The sequence below is a fragment of the Argentina anserina genome, chromosome 5 (assembly GCF_933775445.1).
Source record: "Argentina anserina chromosome 5, drPotAnse1.1, whole genome shotgun sequence".
In the NCBI taxonomy this organism is placed as follows: domain Eukaryota; kingdom Viridiplantae; phylum Streptophyta; class Magnoliopsida; order Rosales; family Rosaceae; genus Argentina; species Argentina anserina.
The window spans coordinates 10,658,956-10,678,696 of NC_065876.1; the positions used below are offsets into that span (position 1 = coordinate 10,658,956).

Consider the following 19,741-nt stretch of genomic DNA (forward strand, 5'->3'; position numbering starts at 1 on the left):
TTAAATCACATAATTAACAGAAGGATTGAGATTGATGTAAATAGAGATGGATGGTTTGGAAACTCAACTATTTTAGAAGGATTGAGATTGATGTAGTGGTTTATTGCGTGTTGAAATATATGATGATACAAATTAGTAATTGTCACGTTTTAGTTTGTTCTTTAAATCACATATAATTAACAGAACTGGAGTGATTCTCAATGATACTTCACAGCAATAACAGCATTTCCATGAGTGGTAAGATACAAGAAGTTGGAGAATGACATTGTCGTATTAACCTTTTCTTGTGGCTGTGTTGAGAGGAAGTCTGAAGTATCTTCAAATTCTTTCATTTAGATAATAGATTAATAGGTAAGCCTGCAACGAGTATAAAGAAATTGCTAAGTTTTCAATAGTACAGAAGTTTTATTATGAGGCTTTGCTCACAAGTACTCTTTAAGGTTTTGAACTCGGTAGCCAAAACCCAAAAGTCTCCACTTTCCAGAACTTATTGAGAAAGTATATCCATGGATGAACCAAAAACAGAGATAGTAGACAATAACGTATCCATATTACAAGTAAATTACAATTCTACAGGTGAAGAGGTGTTCCTTAACTTTATATTGTCTACATAACTAATACTAGGAGGGGAGTACAAACAGTAGAGTTGGAGACAACACAAAATGTCAAAGATTTAATTTAATTTGACAAATGATGGTGCAGTCTAAATACTATATAGATTAAAGTTTCAAACGCCCCTTATTTAAGTGATCCCACAACTCACACCCAAAGCATACTACACATGACTAATCTTGTATTAACAACCATAACCTGTGAAATTCGAAGCCAAGAAGGCTAAACCACTAAAGCGCATGGATTGGACTACCACCTGATTTCATATTTGAACTGCCAGAACTTGGATTTGCATGGAACGCCGATTGCCTAGAGGACCCTTCAACAAGATTTAGTGAAAGTGAGGAGGGACCGGCTTGACCTTTGGGCTCTCCTAAACTCAGATTTGACATGCCAACTAGCTCATCAACATTAATTGGGCTCTTTGAATGTACTGCTGTCGGCTTAAGAACCTCGTGTGTATCCACCTTAGTTGGCTCAGTACTGTATCCAGGCCACATTGGAAAAGGAAATGGAAAGGGTGAGAAATAAGCGGGATACATCACTGGGTAACATGACTGTGAGTTATCAGGCTTAGGAGGGGAAGGTTCTCCGTCTGAGTTGGTAGATGCCATTGATTCACATTCTTCATCCAAAGCTGGAGGAACAGGCAGTGGGTGATTTCTTTCAGTTTCATCTTCTAGATGGTTTTCAGGTAAGAAGTCCAGTGGTTCCATTGGAGTATCAACTGACTGCGAAAAAAAAATCACAAACCATATAAAGATATTGCATCAACAAAAAGTATTGATAATCTTAGTAGAGATTTTAAATACAAACATGTTGTGAAATTAAGTATATTTAAATTGCAACTCTACTTTGAAGCAGACAAATGCTGCATTCCAGGTCAAGAAGGAAAGGAACTGCTAGTTACACAATAAAATAGAACACATAAGGACCAGGTACCTTAAATGTTTACAAATGTAAAGGATATGAGTTTTGTAACTAACTAGAATGGCTAGACAAGAAATATTAGCAAATTAGCATTTAATAGAAAAAATATTTCATGTTGTGTACCTGACCAGGTATCTATAATGTATAGGAATTTGGAACTAAATAGAAAAGCTAATTGAGACATTATAGATTAATTCTTTCATGCTGTGGATCTAATATGTGATATATGTGCACATAAGTTCTGAAAGACAAATGAAACTTACATCATCTGCTACAATATCAAACAGGCTAGAACGTCGTTTTCTCCTTGATACATTAGATTGCCTAATGAAATATTTCTGAGCATGGCTAGCGACTTGAGTAGGCGTTCTTGATATAACATAATTGCGAGCGATTCCACGCCAGTCTCCTTTACCAAGTTTCTGTAGTCCAAGCAAAAACATCCTATGTTCCTCCTCCGTCCATGGGGTGCCTAAAAAAAAGAAAAAAGAAACAGAAATCACAATCTGCTAAGACATGAGGTAAATGACTTCATGCATATTCAATGTTCTCTTTAGAAGTACAATTCCGAAAGGGCTCCATCCCAAAATCACAAGTTCAAAACACAAACTTAGGATCTCTTGAGTACTTTTTTCAGTTTTTTTATTTGATTACCATTCAAAAAAGCAATTCTGAAATCACCAGTTCAAAGCACAAACTTTATGATTAAATGAGTACATTTTTTTAACTTTTTATTTAATAACTGTTTGAGAAAGCAGCTCTATTTTACGAAGTCAATATTTTGTGTAACACCTTCACCTTGTAGATACTGGAACCAAATATACGACCAAGCCAAAATTTTATACCAAGAAAAAAATGGACATGTGAAAATAAGCCAACAAGAACATCTTGATCTAAAAGCCTTAGTTGGCCCTACACACTCCTTTTCTGTTATAAGGTTCTTTTTGCCTAAATTGACAAAACCATAATGTGCTAACTCCTGAGCAAAATTATAATGAACCCTATGCCTTGATCTCTGCCCTATCACAAATGTATTAATCTAACTAAACATTGTTCTTTGGACCATAACAAAAGAACATTTGTACCTCAATTTATCACTTAACAAAGCGTAAATAGGTACAGCATACTTAAAAATGAAGTTCAACATTAAACGTATAACTTTCATGTGATGTGAACTCTTCTAGCCTTCAAGAAAAAGTATTGCCTTTCAGAGGCACGCATATTTTCCCATCACCCACAGAATGTATGAAATACTAGTCCAAACCAACACGCTCTAAATTTCCTGGAACCCTATAGTACCACATCTGAAACTATTCACTTCTAAATTGACCTCATTTAACAAACCATGACACAAACCAACTTCCCAATTAAAATCAACAATTTCAGCATGAGCAGAACTGAATATTAATATCTTTGCTAACACAAATGCCTTCTTGTTACTCCTGTTGCAAATAATGTCTTCATTCTCTATCTTCATGCTTCATTAATGATCCCATTTCTCCCTTATCAATTACCATACTACCACCCCAAACAGACCAACCCCAACTTCAGATCACTATGCAAACACCCCTAGAAAATACATAATCCACAAATTGCCAAGCACCCAAATCAGGAACCTAACAAAACAGTAAACCCAACAACTATAACCCCCACTAATCAAACACAGTACTATGATCTTAATCAACCAATTATCCCAATATGAACACCTAAAAATCCAAACTTTAACCAAAACACAAAAAAAGGCACAAACGTTCAAGGTGATCAAATCAAAGCTTGAACCTTTTTTCCGTTCCCGGCAGCTAGAAGACGATCCGGGCACGAAGTCCTCAGAAGCATAGCCGTCAGCAGCACCAGAGTGATCAGCAGCGTCACCTGGAGAGTCCGGGTTGTTATGCAGCAGACCCGAACCCGACCCGGAATAGAGAGTTAGGTTGCCCATACTCGCACTCTTCCTGATGCCGCCGTCGGTGAGTCTTACGCCGAAGAGCTTGACGCCGCGGTTGGGGCACGTGCGGGAGTTGTGGCCATTGTGGCTGCAATGCGAGCACCGCCGCGTCATGGTGGCGGTGGAGTTGGATCGGATCAGGGAAAGCGGGTTGGATCAGGAGGATCCGGATGACATGAACGAGGTTGGGGGAGTTGTTGTTGCTGTTCCTGTGGGTCTGGCGGCAGAGACAAGAGACAAGTTGTGAATATATAAGAGGGAAGAAGGAGAACACTATCTATCCATATAAATCGTGGTTGGCGTGGATAAAGAGAAACACTAGAGATTAGAGAACTACTCTTTGGTGCTTCATCGACCTGGTTTTGGCAAGAAAATGAGTGCTTATCCCTTTGGTCAAACACTTCACACTTGTTGTGTTTAGGACAAGATTAATTCATTAACGTACATGGATCATCTTTTTCTTTAACAGTGAAGGGAGGTTTGGATCTGATACATTTTTATTTTAGATTTTATTGATCAAGCATAGTGCACAATTTTTGTTGCATATGTACTTACCAAATAAAATATCAATTTAAATGTGAGTTGAGTTGACACTGAATAAAATGTTAAATGAAAATTGAAGTGTGAAGTGAGCCACACGGTGTGGTGTATAGTTGGCAAACTCGACTCAAATTTTGGGTATGAAAGAAATTAAAAAACTAAAAGCGCATGTGATATACTAATAGATTCCAAAAGTGCATTATGTACATAACAAAGTGTAAGTCTGTCATGACTCATGAGAACTTATTCTAAACTCTTATTTGATCAAGCATAGTGCATCTCCACACGACATGTTGAATCTCATTTTGCCCTAACCATACCTTCGCCTCCCAACCACACTCGGATGAAAAGCACCAATGGTTACACTGAAATATGAAAGAAATTATTTATGTATGTAAATTATTTTCTGTATCAAACGAAATGAAATGTCTCGAGGGAAGTGGTCGGTGAAGATTGCGGCGTATAAACGGATCGAGGGAAGGGAATCAAATTATCTATCGTAAAGAGAGGGATTATAAAATCGCTACCCACCTTATCTCCAAACCCTCGGATAATGTATCTCTTATCCTCTCATGGGCCCCACTCGGTTGATCAATCTCAGATCCATATGCCGCCATCCCCTTCACGTTGTTGCAACGACGCCGTATCTTAACAAGTTAACAGTTCTATTTGATTTCTTCACAAGCTTCCATCAATTCTGTATCTAAAGTCATACCTGCGTGCGTATGAGTCTTGTCTTGTGTATCTGATTGCATGAACAAAACGTGGGTTAATTAGGTCTCGTTCTTATGCTTGTTCTCTAAACAAAGCAAATTGGTCAGACTTGTTTTACAAGCATTAGGATCCTCTTTCCCAATCGCAGCGGCTCCGATCCATTCCTAAGCTTCCTATGGTTTGGTGTGCGGCGTCCCCATTATTAAACTGTCTTTGGCATATTGACTTGCTGTCCCGCATTCTGCACCACTCGATCTTATTTGAAGATAACCGAGAGATGCGAGAACTGAAGCTGCGGGGTAAAATCAAACTGCGTACGTATATATACGTGGGTCACTCCTTCCATCTCTTCGATTCTTAATCATTGCCGGCCAGTTGGTGATGTCATAGGGCATGCCATACCTTTTACACATTGGACAACTAGAAAATTAAATATGGAAATGCGTATGTAGCTTTGCACCTTCCAAAGTCTGATACTTGCAAAAAATAAACCTGTCTAGCTACAAAACTCTGTATTTAACCAATTCATTTAACTTATGGTAGTTTGGAGGAGTGACATATAACAAACTAGAGTAAAAAAGGCTCCAATTTTCTTGAAGCGATTCCAAAACCTTCTCCGACCTCGCTTGCAACAAGACGCTTCAGCGTCGATCCTCTGGAAAGAGAAAGTAACCAGGTTTCGGTAAGGGGATGATCGGGAGCTGAGCAGTGATTTCGTCGGATTTGGAGTAGCGTTGAAATCAAGTGGTGGCTTTTGACGGAGTCAGTTAGAACCTAACTTCTTAGTGGTGAGAATCTTTGAAAGTGCCTAGATATTGAGTGACTGACGTTGTTTTGCAGCGATGATCGACGATATCTACCTTCTAATCCTAAATCCCAAATCTACCAGAGACAAAGTTGGTGGGTGAGCAGACAACATCTTGGACCTAAACCATGACGTCTTGGTTCTCTAACAACGGCGTTTCAGGCTTCCTTAGCAGTGAAGGAGATGAGTTCCACTTTCACAATAGCCTCAAGGCTAGGCAGGCCACCAGACTGAGGTGGTGGAGAAAACCATGTAGTCAGTGCCAACCAAATCTACTAAGGGAGAAGGAGGTTTTGGGCTTTTGGGCCTTAATCTTTTAGGCTGGCTGAGTCCAATTCTCTTTCTTCCCATGTTGGTTTGGTTTGTTTTTGACTCATGGCGAAAAATCCTCCTCAATCTATAAGTTTTGCCCAAATCAGTTGGTTGATTTATCGGAACTTTGTGTTTTGAGGAGTTATAAATTTGCTTTGCATTATCATTCCTAGTTTGTCCGCTTGCTTGGACTTATTTCAAACTTTGGTTTGTTAATAAACACGTTTTTGCATCTATTTGTTTTGCTTAGGTTTAACATGTATGAGAGGTGTCATGTCACCTCTTATATTTAGTTCTTGTGATTGTATATAACGTTCTCCTAAAAAAAATTACAATAAGTTCCAACTTTCGATCACTGATGATGTATGTCATTATATTAGTATAATAAGTTTTGAAGTCAACATCATCTTAAAGATGTTGATCATATTAAATATATGGACACGTACGTATCCATTCACGACAACAAAGCCATTATCAATTAAAGAATAGATGACAGATTCCCCGTAAGATCAACCCAAGATCAAATAGGCACATAAACCGGCCTAATCATAATTAGTCACTACTACGTTCACAACTATGAAGGGATCGGAAAAACATAGGCAATCTGCTTGGCCTGCACTTGCAGTGATGAATCTAGGAGGGAACCACAACTCCCAACCAGCAGCAGGTCCACTCTTACCAAATTTGGAGAGACTAGTCGTTCGTTTCTGGACACGGTTGAAGAATCTTGAATCATCGGCAATATCCTTCCGTAATCTAATTACGTTGGAAGTAACGTACTGTGAAGAGATGAGATATTTAACTACCTACGAGGTAGCTAAAAGTTTAGTGCAACTCACAACATTGGAAGTTCGTGGTTGTGAAGTAAGGACGGAAATTATAGTGGCAAGCAGCAACCGAGATGATGATGGTGACAACGAGGATGCAGGAGAAATTGTGTTCAATCGGTTACAGAGTTTGTCACTTACCGATCTACCAAGTCTGCAAGGATTTTGCTCGAAAAGAAACTTCATTGTCAAATTTCCATCCTTGGAAACGTTGAATATCAGCGAGCGCCTCAATGAGCTAAACATTGTCCCTCATCATGGCCAACACCTTCAAATAATAGAGTGGACAGATAAATTACGGAGAAAGTGTGTTCCTGGTGATGGCGATATGAAGAACAAGGACAATGCCTAGGACGAGGTCACTAATGAACCAGTGATTTTTTTTTAATACGAGAACAACAGTGTGTTTTATATATGCATGATGCGTGTTTTATATATGCATGATGCATCTGTTGATGACTATTGTTATTACAGTTCTTTCCAAGCTAGCTGTAAGAATTTTCCACTTGCAAGTGCCTCTACTTGATTTGAAATTATTTCTTCTACTTGATTTGACTGGTATATGGCCTCTTAATTTGTGACTTATTTGTACTTGTTGAAATCTGTTGCAGGTCTGTGACAGCACAAAATTCATAGCATTCTAGGGTTAACAAAAAAATTTATCTACCACTCCCAACTTCATTGTCAAAAAGATTTAACTACCGTTCTCAACTCTGAAGGTAAAAACTGCTTCATTTTTATCCTCCATTTTCTTCGGTCCTGGTTCATGGTATAGTTATAACCCTTGGTCCTAACTACAGGGTGTGGTGTAGTAGTTTTTAGAGGTATACACGGGTCAATACGATTCGGTTTTAGATAAAACCCATAACTTAATCTGAATTTTAAATTTGGTTCGGTTCGGTTTTTCTATTTTAGAGACCGTGACCCATAACCCAACCCGTACAGTTCGGTTCGGTTTTTTTTTTTCAGTTTTATCCATATGTAAAATACGTAATATTATATATTACTTTTAAAGTACAAAAATTAACATAAAGATGAAAAACAAATGATCTAATGATTATTTCATACCTATCTCCACAGTACATATTTAGCTCAAATACAAAAAACTCTACTACATTAAAATCAGATAGGAACAAAATGTTGCATTCCCTATGTGTTTAGGTAATTGAACCTCACTAAGTCCATCATGTAGGTCATTTGGTCAGTCCAAGTCTTCTTTCACGTCTCATGTGAGCCGTTATTAATACTTATTTGCTGAGAATATAAAATATTAATAAAATCATTGATTAAGAATTCAATTTTTAGAGTCACTGTACAAAAAGAAGCGACGAGAAATGGAGATCGAAGGAGGATGGAGTAGAGAAGAGGAAGGAGAGAGGAGTTATATGGACTGGTTTTGTGGAATGAAGTGAACTTTTAATATAGTGCTAAACTAAGGAGTGAAGATTTAGAAAGAGAGAGGGCCATAAGTTGTTTTTTGTCTGACATGAGAGAGACCGCAAGATTGATTAGATCAATTAAGTTTATGTTGGTTTTAGTTTTACTTTTTTTTTAAATAAGAAAAGTAAAATATATCAAAACGATGATGTTGATAGTTGACTTCGGGTTATTCGGGTCGGTTCGGTTTCGTTTGGTTTATGAGGAATTAAACCCAAAACCCAACCCAAACATAATCGGTTCGGTTTTTGGTTTTTTTTTTCGAATTCGGTTTGAATTCGGATATGATTTTTTAAGGTTTTCAGATCTGCGTGTCCACCCCTAGTGGTTTCTGACTGCGGCAATTCTTTGACTAGAGCTTAAACATGGCATTGGTCAGGGGTTTGATCGTTGGCGGAGGCATTGCACACATCTTTGTTTTCTAACTTGGCATGAGTTAAGGCATTGAAGACATTATTGTGGCCAGGGTATCCGATTTTTGGAATACCGGGTTGGAACCATTTCACATGGGCCCCGTCAGGGATTAGTCTCATGCTTGAGGAATTACCTTCGGCTATGGGGATATCCTGATGCCCAGTTTCTGGACTGGCCCCAACGCTTCGGTATGTAACGGTGTACCACCGTGGAGCATTGATGGGTTTTCCTCCGCTGGGTTTACCTTCGAGCCTCACATAAGAAATGTCTTGGAACTAGAAATAAATAAATAAACCCTCAGTCCTTTTTCGACTTGGCATGTTAATCAGTTCCAAATCCAGACCAAACTTTTATTAACGTCACAATTATTTGATATTGGAAGCTAGAGAGATTTTCCAATGAGAACCATCTTGTTGAGGACTTTTATAATTAATTGTTAATTAGACGTATTTTTCGGTCATATTTTTTCATCTTAGCCATTTAGATAGTAGGTATATAAATGTAGATTATATATACAAATTTTCAGCAATTTAATAATCATTAAGGTATTAAAGTAGATCAAATGAGTGAACGAACTAAAATTGTCAAATATGAACCGTTCAAGTTCATAATGAGTAAATCACATTTAAGAATGTCTTAATGATTGTCAATTTTAATGAAATTTTGCATAGATAATTTACCACATATATATCTAAAAATTAAACGGTCGAGATATGAATATGAAATCGAAAAATTGGTAAATCAAATTGGTTCTCAATAAGTCCTCAATAAGATGGTTCTTATTCGAAAAGTGGGTGAAGCTGTTCTTATTAGTTTTATTAACTTGTGTATGTATCGTGTTATGATGCGCCCATGGTTTCTGTTCGGTCGTATTCTTGTCCCCAAATTTAAGAGCAAATGTGTTTATGCAGTGGCAGAGCCAGGAATTTGAGCTTAATAGTGCATAAAATTTTCTTACAATTCCTAATAAACAAGGATATAAAGGGCTTGAAAATTAACAATTTTAAAAGGCTTAAAATCTTGATTATGTATGATCTTCAATAAAAAATAGAAAAATATAGAATGTTTCTCATCATTATTGAACCAAAAAAACAAAAACACTTAATTAAAAGGCACATGAATTTTTTTTTCATAATAGGAAACATGTATCCAAGAGACCAAAACAAAAGATGAGTATAAATGAATAGACAAAAAGAAAATAAATAATGCTGCAGTTTGACCTGAAGACAAGAGAATGGATACAAGCACCCATCCACTACATCAAACAATCATATATGCCTTGTGTCAAAGAAAGAAATACATTACACCTTACTGGTGCACAGGAACCGGTAGGTTCCTACGTGCCTCCGCCCTTGTGTTTCTGTTATTGGATGCAAATTCAGCAAGTGAGTGAAGATTACCGGTATTCACAAAGTGGGGATATTTGCCAAAGAAATTTGGGGACGGTCGACGCCCAACAGGGTTAATATGTATCTGGATCCTCTGGGATGGCCATTTCCGCCATTGCTTTTTAGTTTTGTAGAATAAAAGGTTGCTAGCTGCTGAATCAAGTGTCTAATCCAAAAGCCAATCCTGGTTGGTAGTTTGTGCGCGGCGTGTCATGTGTGCCCCAAGACCTTTTTTGTAACATTTGTGTACACATAAGAGGTTCAAGTGTGGATATATTGCTGCAAGCTTCACACGCTAAAAGAGTAAAAGTACATCCATATGCCAAATTCTTCTTTCAGGGCTCCGGACTTCTTCACCCAGTTGGCTAGTTCTACTATCTATTACTCGATAAGTAAAACAAAGAAATCATCCAAGTCGTGCCACATATTAAATCCGGTCATTCTTCTGAGACATATGTAAGCCTAAGCCGTTCTTGCAGGTAGTCTCCGCTGCTGATGGGAGGAAATCTGCAGGCAAAGCCTTGTCAGATATCACATCTCCAATGCAACTGGAGTAAAAAAAACTAAATGGGAGAGGCGAAAAGAACAAAAAGAAGTAAGGAAGTGGTTCGTATTTAATGCCATTTAGTCATTTTACAGCCCAAATATTTTTTGAGTAAACTAGTCGTACATATGCATAACTAGTTCTTAACAAAAATTTAGTATCACATAAATTAGTGGCATAGTTTCTGTTTCTTTGTTTAGTCCAAAAAGAAGCGGAACTGTAGTGAATGGCAACATATGCCATCACAATTGGTATCAACAGTACAGGTGCAGGGCTATTAGCAACATATGAGTTGGTTAAAAGGGATTAGTACTATCACTATTATGTTTGGTTGTATGGACATGATACCAACTCATCAAGTAGTGGTAAATGGTAGGTGAATGAAAACTACTTTCAAGCTATTGGGCCAGTCATGATAAAGATGCAGATGATGACTCCAGGGACTGGAGGCATGCTGGACTTTGATGTTCCCAATTCTGTTATCACTGGGAGTCTTAAGACTATACGCACAAGCACACATGTACACACGGGCATAGTATATGAGCCTTAGGTGCCCATCCCCACTGAAACAGTTTTGCAAGGATAAGATCTAAAATAGAGAATGATACCATAGACCACGATGATAAAAAAAAAATACAAATTAAAACATAAAAAGGCTAAATGAAAGCAATGTGGTGCAACACCATGGGCGATTACCTTGGCGGAAATGATTCATTGCAACAACTTGGCAGGCATTCTACCACGGAGTCATCATTGGGCTCTAAGAAGAAAGCTACCTGAGAAAATGAAAACCTTCATGACAATCAATAGTTGCACATATAAGTATACAACCTAGGAAGACAGGGCCAATAGGAAAAATCATGTAGTTTAATGTCCACTGCTAAGAACTTAATTTAGTTATTCCAACAATGAAAAAAAAAACCACCATTCCTATTCTTTATTTTTTTGGCCAACGCACTTAGGTTGTCCTTCAGAACATAAGATACATTTCAATTTTGCAGCATCCCATGTTGATTGTTCAGTAAGAATCATGTCCAACTAATTAGGTGCGTGCAGACAACCAGAAAATTTGACAGCAATTCTATGACAGGCCTAACCCAAAAACTAGCGCACAGTACAAATGTTTTTCAGCAACATTAGAGGGCCCAACTCCCAGATGTAGAGCCGAACCATTTGCATAACAAAATTATGCCATATACACATTAACATAAACTTGAATTGAATTGGAATATTTCTTTACCAAACCAATGGAAACTAATCACATAATTAGGAAGAAAAGTGCCAAAAAGATTTTACTAACATGAAAATATAAATAAAAGAAATCAATTGATAGATAGTTACTGAGTAGCGTTCTTGTCCTGCTGGTATAACTCTGTGCACCGTTGACCTAAACATAGATAAGAGAAAATAAAATTTCTACTGGATTAGATATATAAGTTTGAAAGTGTTAAAGCTTTAAAAGAAGAAACATGAAAGCCCTTCAAGTTATTAGGATAAGGACTTACTGGAACAAACAATTGGTCCACCTCTCCATCAAATCCCCAATGTTAACAATGAATGCTCTGCATATTCAAATTTGAACATCGAAGGTCCAAGAAAAACTTTATTATTTTAGGTATTTATTAAAGTCTTTTACAAATGCTCTTTCACATATATGCATGATAAAGGTATTTATATTCAATACTCAGAAGAAAATCCTTCTTCAATGTTAGGCTAACAGTATCAAATATATGAGAATTAACATCACAATCTAAACGATTCACATCTAACAAAAGCGATGGAACTATATCAATTTACATATTCGTTAATATTGCAGGACAGTAAAAATTCATGGACCTCATTGAAGAACAGATACAACAGTTCATCATTGGCGTACCAAACTACGAATAACTACCAATTTAATTTAAAATTATGCCCTGGTGCTTACCCATCTATGTGAAGAAAATCTTCCCAAACCCGTGGTTGCTTAGATTTTTCCCTACATATCTGTGATTGTTAAAGCAAATCCCAGATAAGAGTTTCAGACTTCAGCAGAGTCACGAGACTAAACTTTTGGCAGAAACAGCAATTAACTAGCAGAAACACACCTGGAGTCCTGGGACACCATTGGATACCAGGAGTATGACCATCCCATAATCTGAGTGGGCAGAAGCACCAAGTACTTCTTCATCAGATGATCCCAGTTGACCTGAATTTATACGAGTAAGCCAAAGGATTGACAGATAGGAAAATGAAAAAGATGAAACAAACTTGAGATTAAATGCAGCAGAGAAACATGCAAGGAAAAATACAGGAGTAGTAATTAAAACATAAAAGCAGGCAGCTATGAAGCTGAACTGTCTACCTTACCTGGATAGTGCAAAAGGCGAAGAAATGCATTATGTTTATTCAGACCCCCCACTTTCTCAAAAAAATCCTCATCTAGGTTCAAAGCCAGGGCAATCAGAGGTACTAATCTTTTCCCAGTGGAACTGAAAACAACTATAAATTATCAAAGGTGAACAACAACTATTACCAGATATAGATACAAAGATCAAAGGTAAAAAATCATCATCAAGGTGACACAATGAAACTCACAGAACTTGGTTAAAGTAGTATTCCATTGTGTCTCCAGGATGGAAGGATATCTGTACATATCATTAAAATGAAAATGTACTTAGAGGAGTGCCACTTTGAAGTAAAAAATAATTCACTCTCCTATCGTAATTAACATTTCTAAAAATATGTTCCATACCTTCTGACGGCCATTGATTTAACTTATTTTGTGTTACATCTTCAAGAGGGCCAATGTAAAAACTCTCTTTTGAATCACCTGTTTCCAAATTAACACAAAAAAATTTAAATCGCAAAATCCTTTGTTGTCTCCCATTCAGCTCAACTCAAAACAAATCCACAATAATCCCACAGATGCTACGTCAACATTTCCAATAATATCTCACATTGCAACTAGCATTTTCGTATGCACATTATATTAAAGTCTTCGATAATCAACAGTGTCAACAGCACAAAACCCTCTTGACATTTTATCCCAATAAATTTTCATAAGCACCTTTAGAAATAATTTAAAGTTTAAAACTCCAGTAAACATAACTGAGGATGCACACTATATCCCATTCTAGAGCTTCAACTTCCAATTGGGTACCTACATTTCACTCCCAATCTCTCACCTCTCAGTCTCTCACTCACCCACAACCAAAATTACCAAAAAGATCAAAACTTTAAGCAAAATGAAACAAAGAAAAGACCTTTAGAGCTTGAAGTGGGATCAAGATTCTCAGCAAAGAGTGCTGTGTAGCCTCTGTGTTGCTTGCGCGCCAATCTGGACTTCTCCTCCAAAGGCAGTGAAAAATACTTACTGCTCTGATAAAAAACTTGGCCCAGTAACTCTTCCTCAACACCATGATTCACCAAGTAAAAGAAACCACACACTATGCAAGCCTGTGCTTTTTACTTGTTAAAACAAACAATTTCTGGGTAAAATTCGAAGCTTTAATAAAGAATTTCAAAAATTTCAAAACTTTAGTACAGTAATGGAAGAATAAGAAGGACCTGACGGATTGAATCGGCGGAGGAGTTCCGATCCGGCGAGGACAGGTCTATGATAGGCAGCTTCAGACCCTCACCCATCTTCTTCCTCAAACTCCAGTCAACGTTTGACTCTATTAAAAGAGAAAATATTTCTATTGCAGTTACTATCTTACCCTCATTTCTGACGTGGCACGACCAGAGCAAGCAAACCAGAATCAAAGTGGAATATTAAATGTCGGCGAATGACTATAATATCCTTGCCTCTTTAAGGAAATTATAAGGGTTATATTAGTGGTCTGTTATGGTCGTCTTCTTCTCCACAGAGACAGACGCCACTCTTTTTGTTTCAGTGAGGGTTTGGCTCTAAAACCCTAGAGCCGCAAAGACCCAGGTGAAGTTATTATCAGTTTTCATCTTATGATACTTACCCATTACTTCTTATTCTCTTGGCTTTAATCTATTTTTCTACTCTTATGTTCAGTTCAGTCTTCACAGACTCTGTTTCTTCAACCTCTCACAGCCGCAGTGCAAGGTAACCTCTCTTCATTGTTAAGTTTGAACTCTAAATGTTAAAATTACTCGTTAGAAATATATGTTTTTAGTGTTTTTGATGAGTTTTGTAGTTTCTATAGTACTAGATTGTCATAGATGAATGTCAGTAATCAAATAGGTCATAAGTTTTTACTGATGTATGTTTGTTTCATTGGAAAAACAGATTGTGATTGAATTTTTGGATTAATTTTATCCTTGAAGGTTGAGGAGATGGCTGGTGTTCGGGAGATAACAGCTGGTGAATTTATAAAAGTATGCGTTCTTCATTACCCATGTTCGGTTACTGAGAAATTTAGTTTATGTTGAAAAGTAATAAATAATTGATTGAAATTTTAAAACTGAAATTTGATTTTATTACAGAGTGGCCACAAACAAGGCCTGTTTTCTAATAGAGGTCCTTTGAGAGGAAGAAGCCCTATGCTTTGGGGCACACTGCAGAGTTCCGTGCGGAGTCCTGCTAATAAGAGAAATGCTTTATTGAGATGCCATGCTCAGGAGAAGCCCGCAGCTGTTGTTTCGGCTGTGAGCAGTTCGGTAGAGGCGCTTCCAAGTGTGGTCGAGAAGCCTTCATCCTCGGTTATTCATTTTTATCGTGTACCTCTCATTCAGGAGAGTGCAACTTCGGAGCTTCTCAAAAGCGTTCAGTCAAAGATTTCGAGCCAGATAGTTGGTTTGAAAACGGAGCAGTGTTTCAACATTGGGCTCCATTCACAGCTTTCTAGTGATCAGCTTTCAGTACTTAAGTGGCTTCTTCAGGAGACTTATGAGCCGGAGAATTTGGGGGTCGACAGCTTTCTTGAAATGAAAAGTCAGGAAGGACTGGACACAGTTATTGTTGAGGTTGGTCCTCGGTTGTCATTTACAACAGCGTGGTCGTCCAATGCTGTCTCAATATGTAAAGCTTGTGGTTTGACAGAGGTGACTCGTTTGGAACGGTCAAGGAGATACTTGTTGTTTAGTAAGGGGAAGTTGCAGGATCAACAGATTAATGAGTTTGCTGCAATGGTTCATGATCGGATGACTGAGTGTGTTTACACCCAACAGCTCACTTCCTTTGAAACTAGTGTGGTTCCTGACAAAGTACGCTACATTCCTGTCATGGAGAGAGGCCGGAAGGCATTAGAGGAGATTAATCAGGAAATGGGTTTGGCATTTGATGAGCAAGATCTCCAATACTATACCAGGCTATTCAAGGAAGAAATCAAGCGGAATCCAACCACAGTTGAACTCTTTGATATTGCACAGTCCAACAGTGAACATAGCAGGCACTGGTTTTTTACTGGTAAAATTTTCATAGATGGACAACCTATGGACAAAACACTGATGCAGATTGTGAAGAGCACTTTGCTAGCAAACCCAAATAATTCTGTCATTGGGTTCAAGGACAACTCAAGTGCAATCAGGGGATTTCTAGTGAACCAATTGCGACCAGTTCAGCCAGGTTCAACATCTGCGTTGGAAATGTCAGCACGCGACCTTGATATATTATTTACCGCAGAGACCCATAATTTTCCATGTGCTGTAGCACCTTACCCTGGTGCAGAGACAGGTGCAGGAGGTAGAATCAGGGACACACATGCAACTGGAAGGGGGTCTTTTGTGGTAGCATCTACTGCTGGTTATTGTGTCGGGAATCTTAATATGGAAGGGTCTTATGCTCCCTGGGAAGATTCTTCTTTCATGTATCCATCAAATTTGGCCTCACCTTTGCAGATCCTCATAGATGCTAGTAATGGTGCATCAGACTATGGCAACAAATTTGGTGAGCCCTTGATTCAGGGTTACACTAGAACCTTTGGAATGAGACTACCAAGTGGTGAGAGGCGGGAATGGTTGAAGCCAATCATGTTCAGTGCAGGAATTGGCCAAATTGATCACACACATATAACAAAAGGTGAGCCTGATATCGGTATGCTGGTTGTAAAGATTGGAGGCCCTGCTTACCGTATTGGTATGGGTGGTGGGGCAGCGTCGAGCATGGTTAGTGGTCAAAATGATGCGGAGCTTGATTTCAATGCCGTACAGCGTGGAGATGCAGAGATGGCACAAAAATTGTATCGTGTTGTTCGTGCCTGCATTGAGATGGGAGAGGGTAACCCAATCATTAGCATTCATGACCAAGGAGCTGGTGGAAACTGCAATGTGGTTAAGGAAATTATTTACCCAAAAGGTGGTGAGATTGATATCAGGGCAATTGTGGTTGGTGATTACACAATGTCTGTTTTGGAGATATGGGGTGCAGAATATCAGGAACAAGATGCCATCTTGGTTAAGCCTGAAAGTCGCGAACTTTTACGAGCAATATGTGAAAGAGAAAGGTGTTCTATGGCTGTTATTGGAACAATTAATGGTGAGGGACGTATTGTTTTAATTGATAGCTTAGCTATTGAAAAATCTAAATCAAGTGGCCTCCCTCCCCCTGATCCTGCTGTCAATTTGGAGCTTGAGAAAGTACTTGGTGATATGCCACAAAAAAGCTTCGAGTTTCAGCGGATGGCTGATGCACGAGAGCCACTTGATATTGCCCCTGGAATTACTGTAATGGATGCTCTTAAGAGAGTTTTAAGACTTCCATCCATCTGTTCGAAGCGCTTCTTGACATCTAAAGTAGACAGGTGTGTCACAGGTCTGGTAGCTCAGCAGCAAACTGTTGGGCCCCTGCAGATTCCTCTCTCTGATGTTGCAGTAATTGCTCAGACTTTTACTGGCTTGACTGGAGGTGCATGTGCAATTGGGGAGCAGCCAATCAAAGGTTTGTTGGATCCAAAAGCAATGGCGAGATTGGCAGTCGGAGAAGCACTCACAAATCTTGTTTGGGCAAAGGTCACTTCTCTGTCTGATGTTAAAGCAAGTGGGAATTGGATGTATGCTGCCAAGCTTGATGGTGAAGGAGCAGCTATGTATGATGCTGCTAGTGCTCTTTCAGATGCAATGATCACACTTGGAATTGCTATTGATGGTGGAAAGGACAGTCTTTCCATGGCAGCGCACTCTGCAGGAGAGGTTGTTAAGGCTCCTGGAAATCTTGTAATCAGTGTTTATTGTACTTGTCCTGACATAACAAAAACAGTAACCCCAGATTTGAAGCTTGGAGATGATGGTGTTCTGCTTCACCTTGATTTGGCGGCAGGAAAGCAGCGATTAGGTGGCTCTGCTCTTGCTCAGGTCTTTGACCAAATTGGGAACGATTGTCCTGACCTTGAGGATGTTCCGTATCTGAAGCGAGTGTTTGAGGGGGTCCAGGGCCTTCTGGATGATGAACTGATCTCTGCTGGCCATGATATCAGTGATGGTGGGCTTCTGGTCTGTGCCCTTGAGATGGCATTTGCTGGAAATTGTGGCATTGATTTGGACTTGACTTCTCACGGGAAGAGCCTCTTCCAAACAATCTTTTCCGAAGAGCTTGGTCTGATTATTGAGGTCAGCAAGAAGAACTTAGATTTGATAATGGAAAAGCTAAGCAGCGGAGGTATTTCAGCAGAGATTATTGGAAAGGTAACTGCCACACCTTCAATAGAATTAAAGGTGGATGGGATAACTCATTTGAATGAAAGTACTTCTTTGGTAAGGGACATGTGGGAGGACACTAGTTTTCAACTGGAAAAGCTTCAGAGATTGGCTTCTTGTGTTGATCTAGAGAAAGAAGGGTTGAAAGATAGGCATGAGCCTTTGTGGCAGTTGTCTTTTACTCCGTCCTTCACAGATGAAAAGTATATGACCACAACCTCCAAACCTAAAGTGGCTGTTATTCGGGAAGAAGGAAGCAATGGGGATAGAGAAATGGCTGCGGCATTTTATGCCGCTGGCTTTGAGCCATGGGATATTACAATGTCAGACCTTCTTAATGGGGCAGTATCACTGCAAGAGTTCCGTGGAATTGTATTTGTTGGAGGTTTTAGCTACGCGGATGTCCTTGATTCTGCAAAAGGTTGGTCTGCTTCAATTAGATTTAATCAACCCCTTCTAAATCAATTTCAGGAGTTTTACAAGAGGCATGACACCTTCAGTCTTGGCGTTTGCAATGGGTGTCAGCTTATGGCTCTTTTGGGTTGGGTCCCAGGTCCTCAAGTTGGGGGTGTGCATGGTGGTGGTGGGGATCCATCACAGCCAAGGTTCATTCACAATGAATCGGGACGGTTTGAGTGTCGCTTTACTAGTGTAAAAATTAAGGACTCTCCATCTATTATGTTAAAAGGAATGGAAGGCAGTACCTTGGGCGTGTGGGCTGCCCATGGGGAGGGAAGAGCCTATTTCCCAGATGATGGTGTTTTTGATCGTGTGCTCCACTCCAAGTTAGCTCCAGTACGATATTGTGATGATGATGGGATTGAAACGGAGCTTTATCCCTTCAACCTAAATGGCTCTCCGTTGGGAGTTGCAGCAGTTTGTTCACCAGATGGGAGGCATCTTGCCATGATGCCTCATCCAGAGCGCTGCTTCTTAATGTGGCAGTACCCATGGTATCCCAAGCAATGGGATGTCGAAAAAAAAGGCCCTAGTCCATGGCTACGGATGTTCCAGAATGCCAGAGAGTGGTGTTCCGAAAATGGTTAGTATTTGAAAGTTTATTTATGTAAAATTGTTTTTGAATCTCTTCGCTTTGTCTGGAGCCTGATAACAAGTCTATTTATTTTATTGTAGATGCCTGAACAGACTGGCTGATGTGAGCAATCTCATAGACGACTTGAAAATTGAAACCTTGAAGCCCAGAGCTGGAAAAGTATGCCCTTCTTTTGCTACCTGAAGTGTGGTCAGACAACAACACATTGAGCATTTCCTATAGGTATGTCCAGCAAGACAACTACACAGAATTGGGCAATTCTGCTATAATACACATTTACACAGGCCCCTGATGATTTCCGACTCAAAGTTTCACTTGGTAAAACTTGCTTACCAAGCCCGCCCTTGTTTTTCTTTCCCTGATTTTGACTTGTCTCTGTTGTAGTTAATAAAATTAGATAGAGATTTTGAGTTCTGCAATGCTATCTGTGTGCTTTGCATCTTGTTGTTGGTCTATTTTCAGGATTTCTCCGAAATAAAACTTGATTGCACAATGAAGTGCTGCAAATGATCAATCTGCAATCAAGCTGGCAACATGGGATTAAAAAGGGGAACAATCAAGTTTTTTTTTTTTTCAATTTGTAACCCCTATATTTAGTGAAAACAAAATAATACCACATGATGAAGGAATTT

General features: G+C 38.9%; 3 protein-coding genes across 3 annotated transcripts; 1 reads left to right on the forward strand and 2 right to left on the reverse strand.

Moving 5' to 3' along the window:
• Window positions 1–531: 531 nt before the first annotated feature.
• Window positions 532–3,805, reverse strand: LOC126793670 (transcription factor MYBS3). Its single transcript, XM_050520265.1, has 3 exons — window positions 3,322–3,805; window positions 1,806–2,014; window positions 532–1,343 (listed from the first exon to the last, which is right to left on the reverse strand). Exons 1-3 carry the CDS (start codon window positions 3,599–3,601, stop codon window positions 843–845), a joined length of 990 nt encoding a protein of 329 aa, XP_050376222.1. The 5' UTR covers window positions 3,602–3,805; the 3' UTR covers window positions 532–842.
• Window positions 3,806–9,782: 5,977 nt separating this feature from the next.
• Window positions 9,783–14,118, reverse strand: LOC126793675 (2-oxoglutarate-Fe(II) type oxidoreductase hxnY). Its single transcript, XM_050520270.1, is given in 12 exon segments — window positions 9,783–10,431; window positions 11,165–11,244; window positions 11,810–11,855; window positions 11,974–12,030; window positions 12,396–12,454; window positions 12,556–12,656; window positions 12,818–12,939; window positions 13,046–13,075; window positions 13,077–13,095; window positions 13,203–13,280; window positions 13,714–13,906; window positions 14,018–14,118. Coding segments are annotated over 12 exon segments (933 nt in total). The 5' UTR covers window positions 14,096–14,118; the 3' UTR covers window positions 9,783–10,361.
• A 609-nt stretch (window positions 14,119–14,727) lies between these two features.
• LOC126793631 (probable phosphoribosylformylglycinamidine synthase, chloroplastic/mitochondrial) lies at window positions 14,728–19,548 on the forward strand. Its single transcript, XM_050520207.1, has 3 exons — window positions 14,728–14,800; window positions 14,909–19,097; window positions 19,190–19,548. The coding sequence occupies exons 1-3, from the start codon at window positions 14,759–14,761 to the stop codon at window positions 19,195–19,197; spliced, it is 4,239 nt and encodes a 1,412-aa protein (XP_050376164.1). The 5' UTR covers window positions 14,728–14,758; the 3' UTR covers window positions 19,198–19,548.
• The last annotated feature ends 193 nt before the right edge of the window (window positions 19,549–19,741 follow it).